The 17,408-nt window shown below is 27.7% G+C and overlaps 1 protein-coding gene across 3 annotated transcripts; it reads left to right on the top strand.

Annotated features, from left to right (window-relative positions):
• The first annotated feature begins 14 nt into the window (after positions 1–14).
• LOC140675645 (ADP-ribosylation factor-like protein 4C) lies at positions 15–17,195 on the top strand. 3 transcript variants are annotated; one of them, XM_072910243.1, is made up of 5 exons: positions 15–159; positions 9,673–9,762; positions 12,149–12,586; positions 14,069–14,284; positions 15,735–17,195. In XM_072910243.1, the coding sequence occupies exons 3-5, from the start codon at positions 12,376–12,378 to the stop codon at positions 15,929–15,931; spliced, it is 624 nt and encodes a 207-aa protein (XP_072766344.1). In that variant the 5' UTR covers positions 15–159; positions 9,673–9,762; positions 12,149–12,375; the 3' UTR covers positions 15,932–17,195. The 3 variants fall into 3 exon arrangements, with proteins under 3 accessions (XP_072766344.1, XP_072766343.1, XP_072766345.1); XM_072910242.1 differs by having other exon boundaries at positions 22–260; XM_072910244.1 differs by lacking the exon at positions 9,673–9,762 and having other exon boundaries at positions 22–260.
• Positions 17,196–17,408: the final 213 nt, after the last annotated feature.

Genomic DNA, 17,408 nt, shown 5'->3' with positions numbered 1-17,408 from the left:
TATAAAAGTTCTCGCAGTAGTGGAAATTGGTGGAAATGGAAGATCGGTGCTGCCGGCGTGTGGCAAATCAACAAGCTATTGTATCTCATCTTTTCGTTTGCGCGAATTGTTGCTCGCAGTGCGTCCGTTCGTCTTGAAAATTATTCGGACTACTGTTCGGTAGTGTTGCCATTACCTGTTTTATCTTTCTCTATTTAAGTGAATATATATTTCACTGATAATATACATATCTTCTTTCTGCAATTGCATATGGAAAGTGGGTCAGTGCTTTTTATGCTAATTTGTATTTTTTTTGTATTTTTTTGGTATTAATTTATAAATACGCTTATGTGTGTATGTGTGTATATATGTTATAAATTCGGATTAATTTTCTGAAGCCGAACGTTGGCGAGGGTCCGATAATGTCGGGCGATATAACCCCCGTTGCAACGACGCGCCCCGTCAATTTTTGGGTTACGTGACGTTGATCTGGTCATGGAGGAGTATAATATATGTGTGTATTGCAATAGATTTCAGACTGTTTTAGATACGCGTTAAAGAGAAAAAAATTTACTTGACAATAAAGTGTCTCGTACCATATATAGTACAAAAAAAATTACTTCTTTAAAAGTCGATAATTTTTTTTTTACATTCCATCTATATGAGAAGAGAATAGAAATATATAAAGAGTATATTCTGCTTTCAAAAAAGATCACAGTGATCTTTGTACAGTTATACGAGTTAATAAATATAATGATGAAGATAAGATTAAAGGAATCTCATTTCATGTATATGTATAGCTGTGAAATAAAATTAAGTAGATAAATAATATATTTATCTATTAGTACATTTGTAATAAAGACATTAAATAATAAACATTTATTATTTCTTCTTACAATCTTAATAAAAAGTTCTAAAGGAACTAAATCATTTAATAAGGAAGCCATGGTAAAAGGCAATAAATGAGCGGTTAACGTATAATATAAATAATATGGTGATTTAATACATTGTTAAAAGCAGAGAAAAAATAAACATAATAAAAATAAGGTTCGATGAGTACTTTAAATTAAATATAGTTATAACAATAATAATTAAGTAGTGTACACAGTACACGTTAATGATTTAAATTATAACAAAATCAAATATATTGGAGGATATAAAAAAATACATAATGAAAATCTGGAAGTAAAAACATATAAATACATAATCTAAGATAGATAGATATATATATAATAAATCATTTAAATTTATAAATATTTTTAATAACATTTTGATAACAGTATATATATCAATTTACAAGTGATTATTTATAATCGTTCTATAATTAATAAGAACTCTTCTTTCTGTCTCTCTCTTTCTCTTTCCTTATAGAATAAACATCTCAACAAAACTCAATATAGTTATGAAACATTTGTACTTTGATACACCTGAAATTTATATTGACCTTTGTTTATCAATTATTTTCAATTGGAGTTTCTAATATCTTTATGTATTAAGTTATATGCATTTTAATTTTATGATTTATCGATTTAATTCCTTTTACTCTGAAGAAACCAGTTTTAGTCTGTGAAACATAAAATAAATTTTTCATGATGCAGTTTTCTTTATAATGCATGATAGGATTTATTTATAATTCTTTATAGCTATGTATAACAGTACATCATGCTTTTATATTGTAATATTTGTTATATAATAATGTATGTAATTGACAGTTTGTAATTTTGCAATGTTACTCATTTTTTCACTTTATGCCTGATAATCCATTTCAGAACTTAATAAATGTAAATATTTGTTCTTTTTTTTTAATATATGTTTCCTTCAAATTAAGAGGAAAAAAGCACATAGGAGGCTTCTCATGTGGAAATAATTGATTTCCTATAATCATGCATGCAAGTGAAAACATCATATGTGAGATATCGAGACGTCAAAGACATAAAATATCATAAGTGATAAAAATAAAACTCTTGGTATATAATTGTGAAATATTAATCCATTTTTTATACTCGAAATTTCAAAAAAATTTTATTTCTATTAATATCATCACTTGCAGAATATTTAAAAGAAATTTATGAAATAAATACTTTTAATGTAAGAATATTTCTTGTTTAAGTATCAATTTATAAAATAATTTGTAAGTAATCGAGTTGGTCTTATTTTTCTATTAAGATAATATTATTGGACTTCAGAGAAATAAGAAAAACTTAAATATTTTCATGACAAATATGTGTGTATGTGTGTACATATATGTACATATGTGTATATATATATATATATATATATATATATATATTATAAAGAAAGCTTTAGGGGAGATTTGATTAAAATATCTTTTAAGATTTTTGTTCTTTTATTGCAGTTATTTTGAATTACAATATAAAAAATGAAAAATTTTATAAATTTTTTTGCAAATGTCACAAAATAATATTAAAATTATATATTCAATTGTTTATTATTTATATTATGTCAAATATATATTATATATAAACAATAATTTGAAAATACAATATATATAGAAGTATATATTATTTAAATATACATATATATTATGCATATTATATTATATATCTCATACATTTATAAATATATTATTTACATTATGTTATTTATATAATATGTCAAAATTAATTAATTTTTTGTAATTAATTTTTATTTTTTTATTATTAACTTATTATTAATTTTTTTAATCATTTGCATTCGATCGTATATGGTAGAATAGGATGATTGATAGAATATATCTTTTCCTTTTCATTATTGTAATAAAGATACAAAATCAAATCAAATGAAGAAATATGAATGATCACGAACATCAATAAATGTCAATAGAGTCAGTAGATATCGGTATTATTTAATTAAAAATTTTATAAAAAATATTTTATATATTTTATAAAAGATTAGAAAAATTAATAAAAACATTAATGTTTTCATGTTTATTGATATTTGTTTGTATTTGCTTGGTTAACTTGGACTTGGTTTAACATAATCTTCCTATATATATCTGCATCTACATTTTCAGCACATTTTATGACAAAGATTTATAATTGCTCCATGAATCAAAAAGTTCAAAATTTCAGTACATTTTACCAATTTATATAGAATATGAGAATGTTGTATTAGCATGGAAAAAAATCTAATTTAATTCAACTTCATATATTGTATATGAATAATATTCTGTCTCTAATTTTATCGCATATTCTGAAGAGAGACAAATCATCTACAAAGAAGCTCTAAGATATGACATGATGGGTTATTTTGAAAGATAGTAATTGCTGAGATATTTAAACTTTTGTTGCATTTATTTTTCGTTATTAATTAATTTATTTGTTTTATTATAGATCAATTATTTATAATAACTTGTAAAATCGGTTAAAAAGTTTTTAACGAAAACTTTCGAGAAAATGTATGATGTGCAGTAGTGTTTTAGTAGTGATTGGTTTACATTATATTAAAACTGTACTTAGGACGTTTTTAAATATAAGATCGGACTATGAATAAATTTAAACATGTAAAATAATATAAATAATAAATATACAAATCACACAAAATACACACACACACACACACACACACACACACACACACACACACACACACACACACACACACGCACACGCACACGCACACGCACATACAGGGTGGACCATTTTAATCCATCCAGTCGAATATCTCGAAAACCAAGCCCGAGCGAGAAAAATGTTTCAGACAAAAGTTGTATGGTTTCGAGGGGTCCATAAGATGGTACCATTGGTTTTGACCTTGAAAAGTCATTTGAAGGTCACTTCAAGTTTTTTAAATAGAACACCCTATATATTTTTACATATTCTTGTAGCTTATCTCGAGAGCTTTCCAAAACACTTATGACAAAATATTTTTCATTAAGTATTTTTTGAGTTATAAGGCTTCAAAGTTGCAGTATTTTGACATAAAATACAAGATATCTCGTAAAATATTCATTTTTTAATTATCTTACTCTAATACTTTTATGCACAGAATAATGAGACGAATCAATTGGTGTAAAGAAAACACATAATTATGTTAAAATAAAAATGTGTAACTGTTAGTTGCAAATTCAGATTTTTACTTTTTATGTAATTTATTGAAATTCTGTATAATATAGGGAGATGATCTCAATTATCGTTAAATGTCCCTCTTCTGTCGTCAATAAATTGATTGTTAAAACATGGTGAAGAAGTTTATCTTGAATCTGTTTTAAAAAAATTATTATTACTACTTATTATTAATATTGGGATTTTTAATATTATTAACTGTTTATTTACATAAAAAGTATTTTGAATCTGCACACTTTCTTTGTTAAGCCTTCATATTATTAAAAAGTGAAAAACGTGTTTCGAAACTGTTAGGCTAATTTGTTAAGAATTTATTTATGAATGTATGATGGTGTGAGAATTCTCTCTCTCTCTCTCTCTCTCTCTCTCTCTCTCTCTCTCTCTCTCTCTCTCCCCTCCCTCCCTCCTCTCTCTCTCTCTGCCTCCCCTTCACCTCCACCCCTCCCCTCTCCCCTTCACCTCCACCCTCCTCTCTCCCCCTTTTCTGCCCCCTCTCTTCCTCTCTCCCTTTTCTCCGCCTCTCCTCCCTCCATATTTTCCTTCCTCCCCCTATTTCCCTCTCCCTCTCCCCCCTTTCTCCCTCTTTCCTCTCTTCTTCCCCCCTCTCTCTTTCTCCCCCTCCTTTTCTCCCTCTTCCCTTCTCTCTCCCTTTCTCTCCCTTTCTCCCCCTCTCTCTCCTCCCTCTCTCTCTCTTTCTGTTTAGGATTTGCGCGTTTCTGAAATGAATATTACAAGAAAGTACTAATATAAATGAGATCATATGTGAATATAAAATAGTATATATGTACAATAGAAAAATATAAGACCGAGGCAGCGCACGCGCATTTCTATGAGTCGATAATACATATACCATCGAGCCAGCCAACACCAACATCGTGTTTCGCATCGATAATCTCGATGTGAACATCTCAAAATCGTTAAAAGCGTAGGACTCGTATGCATTTTGTTAGCGTTTTTTTTCTTTTTTGAACCCTATAAATGATATTACATATTAAACCGATGGTTTGCACAATCCGAGGTATCTCAAATTTGATATACTGTTATAAATAAGATGTATTGACGTTTATAAATATCGGTCTCTTTTTATACAACAATCTTATAGAAGAAGATTGATATTGCTGTCTCGTTTATTTCAATATCACTTGCAAAATACCAAGATTTTTTCGACACTTTATTCTGCTTATGAGAAAGTATCAGTACTTCGACAAATATTTCTGTCGTAACATTCCTACTACCAGAGAATCAAATTCAAATATATTACACAGTTAATCTGTTACGTTAATTTATTACTCTAGTCTTAAACTTATTGTTTTTACTAATTAGCAGGAAATTAATATTAAAGTTGAGGATGTTAACTTAATATTATATACAGAGTGATTCTAAATAAATGCGAAAAATTTTAAGAGATGATTCTTTGTCAAAAATTAAGGGAGATTTTATAAACAAAGATTACTTATTATTTTTCTCATCCTTTCAAAAGAATGAAAGTAGCAATTCCCATTCAATTTTTTATGAGAATTTTTTAACAGGTCGGTATATGGTAATCTAAATATATTCGTTAGAAAGCTTGACTCCTTTAAAAACTTTTTAATTTTTTATATTTTTTTCGTAAAATCAATAGTTTCAAGTAAAAAAATAAAATACATTATCATGTATAGTTTCATGTTCTTATAATGATACAGGAGGATTAAATAGATAAAAATAAGTATTTTTGCTAGTGCAAAATGTACACTAAATTTTATTTTCTTAACTTAATCAAAAGGAAAAGGGTCAGTAAGGCCGATTTTTTAGCTAGGGTCAGATCTGTCTCAATGTGTATGATTTTGATCCTTTATTATGTCTCATAATTCTCTCAAATAATTTTGTCATAAAGCCATTTGATTCATTATAATGGTTGTCTGAATTTTCTCTATTTATAACTCTTGCTTCAATCATGTTTGTTTTCAAATAATTAATATTGATGTCGCACTATTATGCTTTCTCAAAAACTTTGCCTACATATGATCTACAAAAATATGTCAGAATCGTTCTTTTCATTGAATGCGCTCATATTATAATCAAGCATTATTTTATTGCTTCACATAATGGTGAATGTTATTGTAAATATACAATATTATTAATATTATTGTAATATAATATTAATAATGTATATAGAGTATCCGGTAAAGATTGAATCAACGCTTGTGAGCAGATAGATCGCATTAAATTGAACAGAAAAGTCCTTTACCATTTTGTGATTTTCGCAATAATTATTGAGAAATTAATTTAAAAATATCGAGCAATTCGCGCCAATATATTAGCACTCTGCGAAAAGACACCCGCTGTAACGCGGTTGCTAGGAGCACAGCGAAAAGAGACAGCCCACTGTTACAGGATTACTTATGCGTGTGACAGCGGGCTGGCTTTTCTCGCCACGTGCTAATACTCACACAAATTGGTCGATATTTTTTAATTAATTTCTCAATAATTATTGCGAAAATCGCAAAATGGTAAAGGACTTTCATGTTCAGTTTAATGCGTCCTCACCTGCTCACGAACGTTGATTTAATCTTTACTGGACACCCTGTATATAATTATATTATTATTATTAATATTACATATTTTCGGTGCTTTAAACGGAACTATTTTTAAAATCGATAGAGAACTCTAATTTAATTTAAAATGTTTTTGTAAAGTAATATATATGTAAAATACTATGTACACACATATATATATATATATATATATATATATATATATATATAATATAACAGAGTTTTAATGCGTTTTCACCTGCTCACGAACGTTGATTTAATCTTTACCGGACACCCTGTATATAATTATATTATTATTATTAATATTACATATTTTCGGTGCTTTAAACGGAACTATTTTTAAAATCGATAGAGAACTCTAATTTAATTTAAAATGTTTTTGTAAAGTAATATATATGTAAAATACTATGTACGCACATATATATATATATATATATATATATATATAAAATATAACAGAGTAGTAAAATCAAAAACTTGTAAGTTTAATATAAATCACAAATTTTCTTAAATTAATGAATTAATCATATCTTATAAACATATTTCACATATGTTATAATATTCGAGGATATTTAGAGTATACATATATATATATATATATATATATATATATATATATATATATAGGACTCAGTATATAAGATCATTCTGTGAGAATATCTTATATTGTTAGAGAAACATCACATTTCGTCATTATAAAGCGAGGGAATTATATTGAAAACATTGTTGGAAGATAATTCTTTCATTATGCTGTTTTCTTATCTTTTTACATCACGTACACAGGCACAGAAATTGCCTTGAGAATTGCCTATGAATTTTCACGTGTATTAAAATATGTTCGGCGCTCGTGCTTGTCTCTAAATATTTGCGTGCTTGTCTCTAAATTATGCATTATGATTGTCGATTATTTGAAAAACACTAACGTTATCGTAAAACAGAAGAAAAATTATTATTTAAGAAATTCTTATTAATAATAATAAAACTCTACCGAAAAGGGGACTTAGCCCTACTTAGCCTTACTTTGACGTTAACATATATTGTCAAGATCTCCTTCTTGAGTAACCACTCAACAATTTTAGCCGTTGGTCATGGTTTATTAAAAAGATATAAACAAGAAAAGTTTCACAAATTATACAGTAATTTTCGAGTACTTTATACATTTTCATGCTTTTAATGCGAAACGACGTTTATTGTATGATTTCATATAAGTTTTTGTTTGATTTTTTGATTAAAGTTGAAAACACATGTGGACCACGTATAATAATAAAATCGATGAGTATAATTCCACATAAGCTTACATAGAAGCGGGTGAGGAATACTTTTGCTTTACTTCTCAGAAAAAGGTTGGGTTAGATTAGGTTAGTTTTTTCAAGAAGGTGCAGGGGAGGGGTTCTACCCAGTTTACGCGTTTGATTTACTATACATAAGTAACTTTGCTAAGAATACATTTTATAAAATGTACATAGTGTCTGAAATTATATACATAATTCTTGGAAATTCTTTTATTAATAAATTAACAACGAGCGACAGTTAAAAGCTTTCGAACGTTACTCAGGTGATGACTTTGACAACATATGTCAAAGTCAAGATCATTAGAGTTGGCTGCCCGGTATTTTTAGCTATATTATAAAAGCGCGATTTTCAAATAAGTACACAAAATTATATTAATATTTAAAAGTAAATTATATTGAAAAAGCAAGTTTGAAAATAATATATTTTGTACTACTATTATTTTCTTAGCAAATTTATATAACAAGTGTGCATGTGTTTATGTGTTCATATGTATATGTGATGTCTACAGAGAGCCTAATTTGAAGTTAGTCTTCAATAAATTTCAGAACAAAAATATTACATATTAGGTACATTTTATATATATATATATATATATATATATATATATATATGCAGGATGTCCTATTTTAAATTTCCCAGGCTTTGATTATACAAATATGGACTGCTAGTACTCCCACTTTTCCCATTAGAGCGAGAGGTTTTGTATTCAACATTGATTGATTTTCAGCGCCACTATCAAATACTAAAAGCTTAAGAGATTCAAATCATGATGTCATATTAATTGTAGAAATAGTAATGATAATTTAAATTTTGAAAAATTTATTAGATATGTATGATATTTATTATATTTTTTATCTTTTATTTTTCACATTTTATAACATTTCTACATACTTATTTTAGTTCGCCGTTTTCTCGTTGGTATTTTATAACGCTGCAAGCGCTTAATGTTGATAACAGACCTGAAGTTTGCGTTAGCAATCCATATATGGTTATATAGTATAGTCAAAGACCCCAGGCAAATATCTCGAAAAATATGAAAGATACGGAAAAAAATTTCAAATAAAAGTTGTTTGAAGGAAAAAAGATAGTTCCATTTAACAAACAAATTTAATGACCTTGGCATGTACATTCGAAGTCAAACTAATAGCTCTATCTTTTTTCCTCTTTGAGCCAAACAACTTTTGTCCGAAACGTTGTTCCATATCTTCTATATTTTTCGAGATATTTGCTTGAGGCATTTAAAATAGCACATCCTGCATATATGTATCCAATATGTGATTTTTTTGTTTTCTGAAATTTACTTACGTGAAAGAATAACTTCAAATATGATAATAATAGTAATAGTAGTAATAGTTTATTTACTTCATTTTATTTTTGATTATTTTTTTTTTATTTTAATTTATTTACTTATTACACAATGAAAGGAAATAAAGAATGCGATTTGTAGTTTTCTAATATAGATTAATAATGATATATCAAAGATAAGAATATATGTATAAAATACATCTTATACCGATGTATACATATTTGTATTTACCAACATATTAAAATGTTATATTTTTTAATTTTATTTTTTGTCTAATTTTATATTTTATATTTTTGTTAGATTAATGTCTTTTTTGCTTAAAAATGTAGAAATTTTAGTTACGTAGCTCAAATATTTTGGGCACATGCATTATCAATATTGCACGCAACTATTCAAATATACATATATCTTTATATTATACAATTGTAAACGTACTTATTTTTTAAATACCTTATATAATATTGTAAATTTTATAAATATTCTGTATTCTGTTTAGGATTGATAATAGAAGTTTCTTGAATTACATTTTTTGGGACGAGATTATATACAAAGAAAACAGAAGGGAGAACAACTATAGCAATGCAAGGTGCGTATATATTGTTGTTGCTATTGCTATTACTATGAGGATGTGCGTATGTGCGAAAGAGAAGAAAAAGGGAGCAGAAATTAGAGAATGTTTTCTTAATAATCCAAATAAAGAAAATGATAGTCAAAAACTAATTCACAGAGCAAGCAAAAAGACTTATTCGAGAAAGCTTTGTTTGCCTACAATCCCTATTGTTAACAGCATCGTCTGTCTACATTTGGTGATAGTTTTGATTATCACATATATCATATATATATATACACATAGTAAATAATTATAGATTTTTTACACTAAACAAAAAGCGATGTGAGATGAATTTTATTTTTCATGAATATAATATTGTAATTTATATATAAAATTGTATTATGTAATTATAAACCTCTATCGATTCTTATTTTTTTATTTATTAAGGAATGTTTAAATCTAACTTTTATTACGTATATAAGATACATGTATGCAATAAAATCATATGTGCGGAATAATGTTATGTGTACAATATTTAATTTTGTGTTCATATGTTTAATGTATATACGCAAATGTACATTTGTATATTAAATTATTACATACGTGTGCGATAATGCTGACAGACAATCTGGATTATCGTCGAAGTTATTGACAAAACGATGTAGGTCAACGAAACTGTAGGTAATTGAAATTGTAGGCAAATGGAGCTTTTCCCAATTATTCCCGTTCGTTGAACCTTATTTCGAAAAGAACCGACTTGATTTCTTTTATTGCGCAGTCCACTTTCTGTGAAACAATGATATAATATTGTTCAGGTTTTTGATTCGATTTAAGCGATGTAAATATATAATAAGTTTGATTTGTAAGGCAGATTCGTCAAAAAAATAAGTAGTGTGCTTGTTGTAAGTTTATTTTTTTTTCTTAAAAACAACTTTGTACACTAATTAATTCCTCTCATTATTTTATGCATAAAAGTATTGAGGTAAGATAATTGAAAAATATTTTACAAGATATTATTATATCAAATTAAAGTATAAAATATATCTCATAAATATTCAATTTTTAACCATCTTACTTTTATAATTTTTTACGCCGAACATTTACGCAAAGAATTGATTGATATAAAAAAATTGAGGTGAATTAAATTCCATTAAAAAAACTAGATTGATCTTCATATGATCTTAACACCCACAGTCAAATTAATATCCCATCTTTTTCCCTCTTTCGAACCAAACAACTTTGATTTGAACATATTTCTTATGTCATTTCAACCGTCTCCTATGAAGATAAAAGGGGTGATAGATTAAAACGAGACACTCTATGTACTACAAACTGAACGTTGATGACGTAGCTTAAGAAAATAGGAAGAGAGCGAAGACATAACTGGAAGCTTCAGCTTTCTTTAATGAAAGAAAATGGAAATAGCTAGAACATTTGAATGTTTGATTATTTGAATATATCAAATTTCAATTCTGTTATAATGTCATTACACAAACGCGAATAGAAAGAGAAATATTTTCAGCTCTCGATTATTATCTTTCTTTTTTTATCTACTATATCTTCAATGAAGCCATATTGAATTATGACGGAAGCGAGAAATCACATAAATTTTTTTTCTTGCAAAATACATTTTATTTTACAATTTTGACGTATTTTATTAATCTATGTAATCTATGAGTGGTAACGTTTGAAAAAACTTATTTATTTTGTGTGATATATTTCGCAAGAAATTATTTCTTGCTTTTGAAGTCATAACCAGAAGTCTTAAACTAAAGAATTGTAATGAGATTAGTTTCGGATGTTTTCGAAATCACTAAATATTGAATTACAAATATATTATAAATAATTTGTATAAATTCTATTAATCTAGTTTGCTATTAAAATTGTTATATACGTTGCTTTTAAATTAACTTTCAAACAGTGAACGGCAGAAGCTATGTCAATTTTGACACTTAACAAAATGTATGCACATCTCAGATTAAAATTTTATAATAAATTTTAATTAATTTTTATATATTATACATAGTGTTCTTAAGTATTTTCTCAAAATATTATTTGTACGTATCAATTAAATCATATAACATATGTTAAAAATAAAACTTATTGATATATTTTTGTACATGAATGCATACATAAATCTATATATGCATATATATTTATATTTATATTACGGCACGTTTTTTGTAAAATTTCTTAAGATGGTCATGAGTGACTCGGCGTGTCCGTTCGGCAGAGGGATAAGCGATCACGAGAAATGCGAATGAAACGAAATTTAACATGATTCGTTCAATATCGAAAGTAACATTGACCCCGATCCAAATCTCGGGTCCTACTTATTAGAAAAGATACTTTAGGTCGCACCTGTGTATCTCGCACGAAACCGGTTCAGGAACGTTAACGATGGGATGCGCTTACTTTTCAGACAACGCGGTAGTGGACAACTTCGCAACTTCGGCGAATCCTTTTACAGGCATCAAAGGTTGAGTTTGGAGAAGAAAGAGATTTCGCTCGCGGAGCGAGATCTAGATGCTAGATAGGATCAATACGAGGAGGAAGTAGAAGAAAGGAAAAGAGCGACAGTAAGAAATAGAGAGTTCTGACAGAAAATTTGCGAGAAAAACTGAGAACAAGATAAGGGAAGAAAGAGGGATGGGCGCTGGCATGGGTAGGAGTGGCACGAGTGGCGGTCTTCTCGAGGCACTTCCCACAGGAACTCCGTTCCACGTGGCCATGCTTGGTCTCGACAGTGCCGGAAAAACAACCGCCCTGTACAGACTTAAATTTGATCAGTATCTTAATACTGTGCCGACCATCGGTTTTAACTGCGAGAGAATTCGCGGCGGCATCGGAAAAGCTAAAGGTACGTTTACCTTAATTGTGTCTCTTTTTTTTCCTTAATGGTCACATATGAGTCATTTTGACCTATCTATATTTTAACAAAATATTCTAAGAGCCTTAATCAATAAAAAAATGTTTCAAATTTATTTTTTAACTTGTGTTATACATGATCATTTTCTACATATGTCGATGAATATATATAAATTTTTGTAGATTTTTTCAGGCACTCTGAGATAGCTAAAAGTGCAACAAGACATTCTGATTCATATGTAATTAGGAACAGGATAAAAAAAGTGTGACCTACAAGGGTTAATTATTTATTTACAAAATTTAATAAATTAAAGTAGTCTTAAGGGGATACCGAAGTACCGATCGAATTCTAACTTAACAAAACAATATATTTATTTAATATAAAAGTTGCAATTTATATATATAATATCTATGATAAATATATACATAAAATAAAATAGGTTCTCCCCTCTCAGAATTGCATGAAAGAATATTTGTGAACTTTTAGAAATGAGCTTAGAAGCCTAGAAAAAAAGTATTTCTTTGAAAACAAATGTTGTGCTGCACAACATTTGTTTTCAAAGAAATACTTTTTTTCTAGGCTTCTAAGCTCATTTCTAAAAGTTCACAAATATTCTTTCATGCAATTCTGAGAGGGGAGAACCTATTTTATTTTATGTATATATTTATCATAGATATTATATATATAAATTGCAACTTTTATATTAAATAAATATATTGTTTTGTTAAGTTAGAATTCGATCGATACTTCGGTATTTCCTTAAGTATATTTTTACTCTTTTTCTCGCATTTTTTATTACTTGAATTAAATTAAATTTCCTTTTTTTTGCATTATTTTCTCGTTATGTACAATTTCAATTTTATCATTTGCATCACATATGCAATTAAAATAAATATAACAACTGAAATTATATATAAGTACATTTCTTCTTCTTACATTTGCTTCTTCATTTTAAATTGATTGCGTCTGATTAAGTACTTATATACTTATTTTTTGCTCTACATAAATTATATGTCATTATAATTTTTAAGGATCTATTTTCAACATTACGACTGCAACAAATTTTGAAAGTCGCCTCTGAAAGATATCGATTTCAGTTTGATCAAGTCACACTGATACTGCGAAATTGGACTCAGACAAAAAATAAAGAAACCTATTTCACTGGTGTTGCTTTGAGACGATTTTCAACGTGAGAAAATCTCAATGAGATTTCGAGAAGGGAGGGAGAAGTCAAATTTTAAACATTTATGGTCGTATAATATACATAGATCATAGATAGACCTTTAACGTCATAAGATGTTTTCTTTTTCTGTTTCATCGATGAATTTCTCTTTTCGAGAGTTATAATCAAGTGATGTCACCTTTGTCAGGGGTTTCCATTTAAAAAATTTAATCTCCTTACTTTGAAATCTCTCGTTAAGATAGAATGCGATTTTTTGCATGCTGAAAATCATTTAATGTTTTTGAATGTAGGTGTTAATTTCCTTGTATGGGACGTCGGTGGACAGGAAAAGTTACGACCGTTATGGAAGTCATATACGAGATGCACAGATGGTATCATTTTCGTTGTTGACTCCTGCGACACCGAAAGGCTCGAAGAGGCAAAAATGGAACTTACTAGAACAGCGAGGAGTCCGGATAATGCGAGTGTGCCGATTTTAATTCTTGCCAACAAACAGGATTTACCTGGTATATAATCAATATTTTATAAACCATAGACGTAGAAAATATAGACTGTGTATATTTATGTTCGCGGACCAAAATTAGAAAAAGAAAGCAATATTTGCTTTCCATTTTCACACAAGTGGAGTGACTAAGTCTAAAGTTATGTGAATATTTTATATCAGGTAATGACATTATTTGCTTATTTTGGTGACAAAGTTAGGCATAATAATACAGATTTATAATCTCACTTTCATATATATATATATAAGGGTTTATTATTCAATTTATTATATTGTCTAGAGTATCTTTAACCTTTAGAGGACGGGAAACCAATATTTTGACTTTGAACTATTTTCACTTTAAATATTTTACATAAGAGTCTTTTTAGTAATTCAAATTCAAATTTTATTTAAAAACTTAAGTTTTTGCAGGTTACATCTGTTGATGATATACTCATATATATTTTAGTGAATATATATTTTTTGGCTATTTTTTTCATTCGAAACTAAGATAAAAGATGAACTCTTTGATAATTATAATTTTATAATAGTTCTGTGGAATTTTTCTATTTTTGTTACCGTACCGGACGGGAAGCCAATATATTGGCTCTATAAGAGTCGCTTATTTTTCATAGTACAACACTATAATAAAGATATAAACAACGGGTTAATTAAAACGACCTGACTAGCCAAAATTATTCAATTTATTCACATGACGTTTCGACCATATGGTTGTGGTCCTTTTCATCCTTCCCTGATTTTCTCCTCTATTTCCCTTTCTCTCTCTTTTCTCTTTTCTTTTCCTTCTTCTTTTTCTTCTTTTTATTACTCACTCATTTATTTTTTTACTCACTCACTTACTCATTTACACACTTATCTATAATATAAAATATCCTTGTTTTTCCTTTTTTATTTCTCTTTTATCTCTTTATTCTTTTTTATGTTTCGTTTCCTTTATCTTGTTTTCTGTATCTCTTTCTTTTTTTCTTCCTTTTTTTCTTTACTTTTTTGCCATCTTTTCTCTATTAGTTTCTTATTTCTTACTCTCTTCTTCCTCATTTTTCTCTTGTTCTTTTTTTTTCTTTTTTTCTTATTTTTTAATTTTATTTTTTTTTATTTTTCTTGTTTTGCTTCTTATTTCTCTTCTTTTTCTTTTCTATCTGTCCCTCTTTCCTCCTCCCTTTTTTATTTTCATTTTGCTTCTTTTGTTTTCTTCTTCTCTCTTTATTTCTTTTTCTTTTAACTTTTTATTAATTTACTAAATTTGATTAACATTAATTTCGTTTTTGTTTTGGAATGTAGTTTAGAATGTAGTTTTATCTATCTATATATATCTATCTATATTATATAAATAGTTTGAAGAAAGAATTTTTATATAATATAATTAGTAAGTAAATAATAGGATATATAGTAGATGTAATTCTAGCTTGATTATTTTACTTCATTTTGTTAATAAGCTGTTGTTTATAATCTAGGCGCGAAAGAAGTCGGCGAACTGGAAAAGCATTTGGGAGTATTGGAACTAACTGGAATGCCTGGTAGTTCTTGTATTCGTGTACAACCAGCATGCGCTATTACAGGCGAAGGACTCCACGAGGGCTTAGACACATTATATCAATTGATTATAAAGCGACGCAAGCTGGCTAAACTAAATCGGAAACGAGCCAGGTAGGCCAGGGCGTCGGAAGACTGCACATGCGTCTTCTGATATTGTCAATCGCCGACAGTTTCTCCTCTAGCAACACTTTCCACAACTTCCACTTCATCTTTCTTTCCCAATTGTGAGGGAGAAACAACACAGTGACTTGAAAGAAGCGAATGGTGTCAATAATCTTTTTTGATTTTTGTTCGCATTGAAACTAATGCTCTGTTAAACTGATGTAAAGTTTGCGTTGAGCTTTTGTATGTGTGTGTATGTGTGTATGTATGTTTGTACATATAAATATATATCAGCTGTAGAGCTGCATTGATATATAAAAAAAAATGAGAACGAAGGATTTTAATGACTATTGTTCCTCTTTCTGTATTAAATTGTTGCATATAATGAATTTTTTATTAAAAGTTGAAAGAATTGTTATTTAAATATGTACAATGGAATTTTAACTGAAATATGTTAACCAATATATTATAGCTGCAAGTGTATTCAGTTAATTGCTCAAGTAATCAGAGATGAACAAAAAATGAAGAAACGGTTTTTCAATTGAAATAGTTTGAGATATCGATAAACTTTTTTATGTCAAATCGATAAAAAAATATTAATTTATCACTTAATATTTAATAGTGCTTTCGGCACTATTTACAAGTGAATTTACAAATAGTATATTTATATTTTACTATATGATGATAGGAATTTGTTTTGGTAATAGAGTGATATGGAATTCAGTGGATTAACTTACGTTAAGTTAAATTTATTTTGTATATGCAACAATACATATGATTAAAATAATCATAAATATAAATGTGTGACAATGCTAGTCGACAGAAAATTTTATTATTGTGGTAAAGGAAAAATTCATATGAAAGTGGTATATAAATGTAAGTAAAAATTTGTAAATAAATTGGAAAAATTATAATTTTATGATGGCACAAATTTAAGATGCATATTAACACAAACAACGAAGTTGGTCAATGTAGAAAATCTGTGGTCATATAACGTCTTAAATTATCTAGCATTTTAGTACATGCTACTATCGTTATATATATTATTATTACTACAATATAATTGCTCTCATATATTTTTCGAATATGAAACAATACGGCAAAATATGTTCTACTTACATATGCAAAGAATCGACTGCTTATTTCTTAAAGTTCATATCTATTTGTAAAGCTTTGGTTATGAACATAAATGTATAAATGTATAAATGTATTTGTTATTAAGGAAACACGATTATTATTACAAGATACAATAAAGTGCAATTTTATTAATTTAATTTTCTTCTATATATAAAATTAATCTAAAAATCTAATAAATTAATGTGTGTTTGCAATCAATCGAATTATGTTCCTTGTTGAATAATCGTTATATATTTTTTACAAAATTCCTTTTCTCTACTTTTGTATTTCTATATTATATATATTAAAGATGTAAAAAGGCGATGTTAATCATATTTACGAATTTGAATTGAACGAAAACTAACAATAAGAAA

Source organism: Anoplolepis gracilipes, unplaced genomic scaffold (genome assembly GCF_047496725.1).
Source record: "Anoplolepis gracilipes unplaced genomic scaffold, ASM4749672v1 Contig20, whole genome shotgun sequence".
NCBI lineage: Eukaryota > Metazoa > Arthropoda > Insecta > Hymenoptera > Formicidae > Anoplolepis > Anoplolepis gracilipes.
This window is presented reverse-complemented; position numbering and strand designations above follow the sequence as displayed.

Coding starts and splice junctions, on each gene's coding strand:
- LOC140675645 (XM_072910243.1), top strand. CDS start 12,376: ATGGGCGCTGGCATGGGTAGGAGTGGCACGAGTGGCGGTCTTCTCGAG. Junction 12,587..14,068: donor CGGCATCGGAAAAGCTAAAG/GTACGTTTACCT, acceptor TTTTGAATGTAG/GTGTTAATTTCCTTGTATGG. Junction 14,285..15,734: donor CAACAAACAGGATTTACCTG/GTATATAATCAA, acceptor TTTATAATCTAG/GCGCGAAAGAAGTCGGCGAA.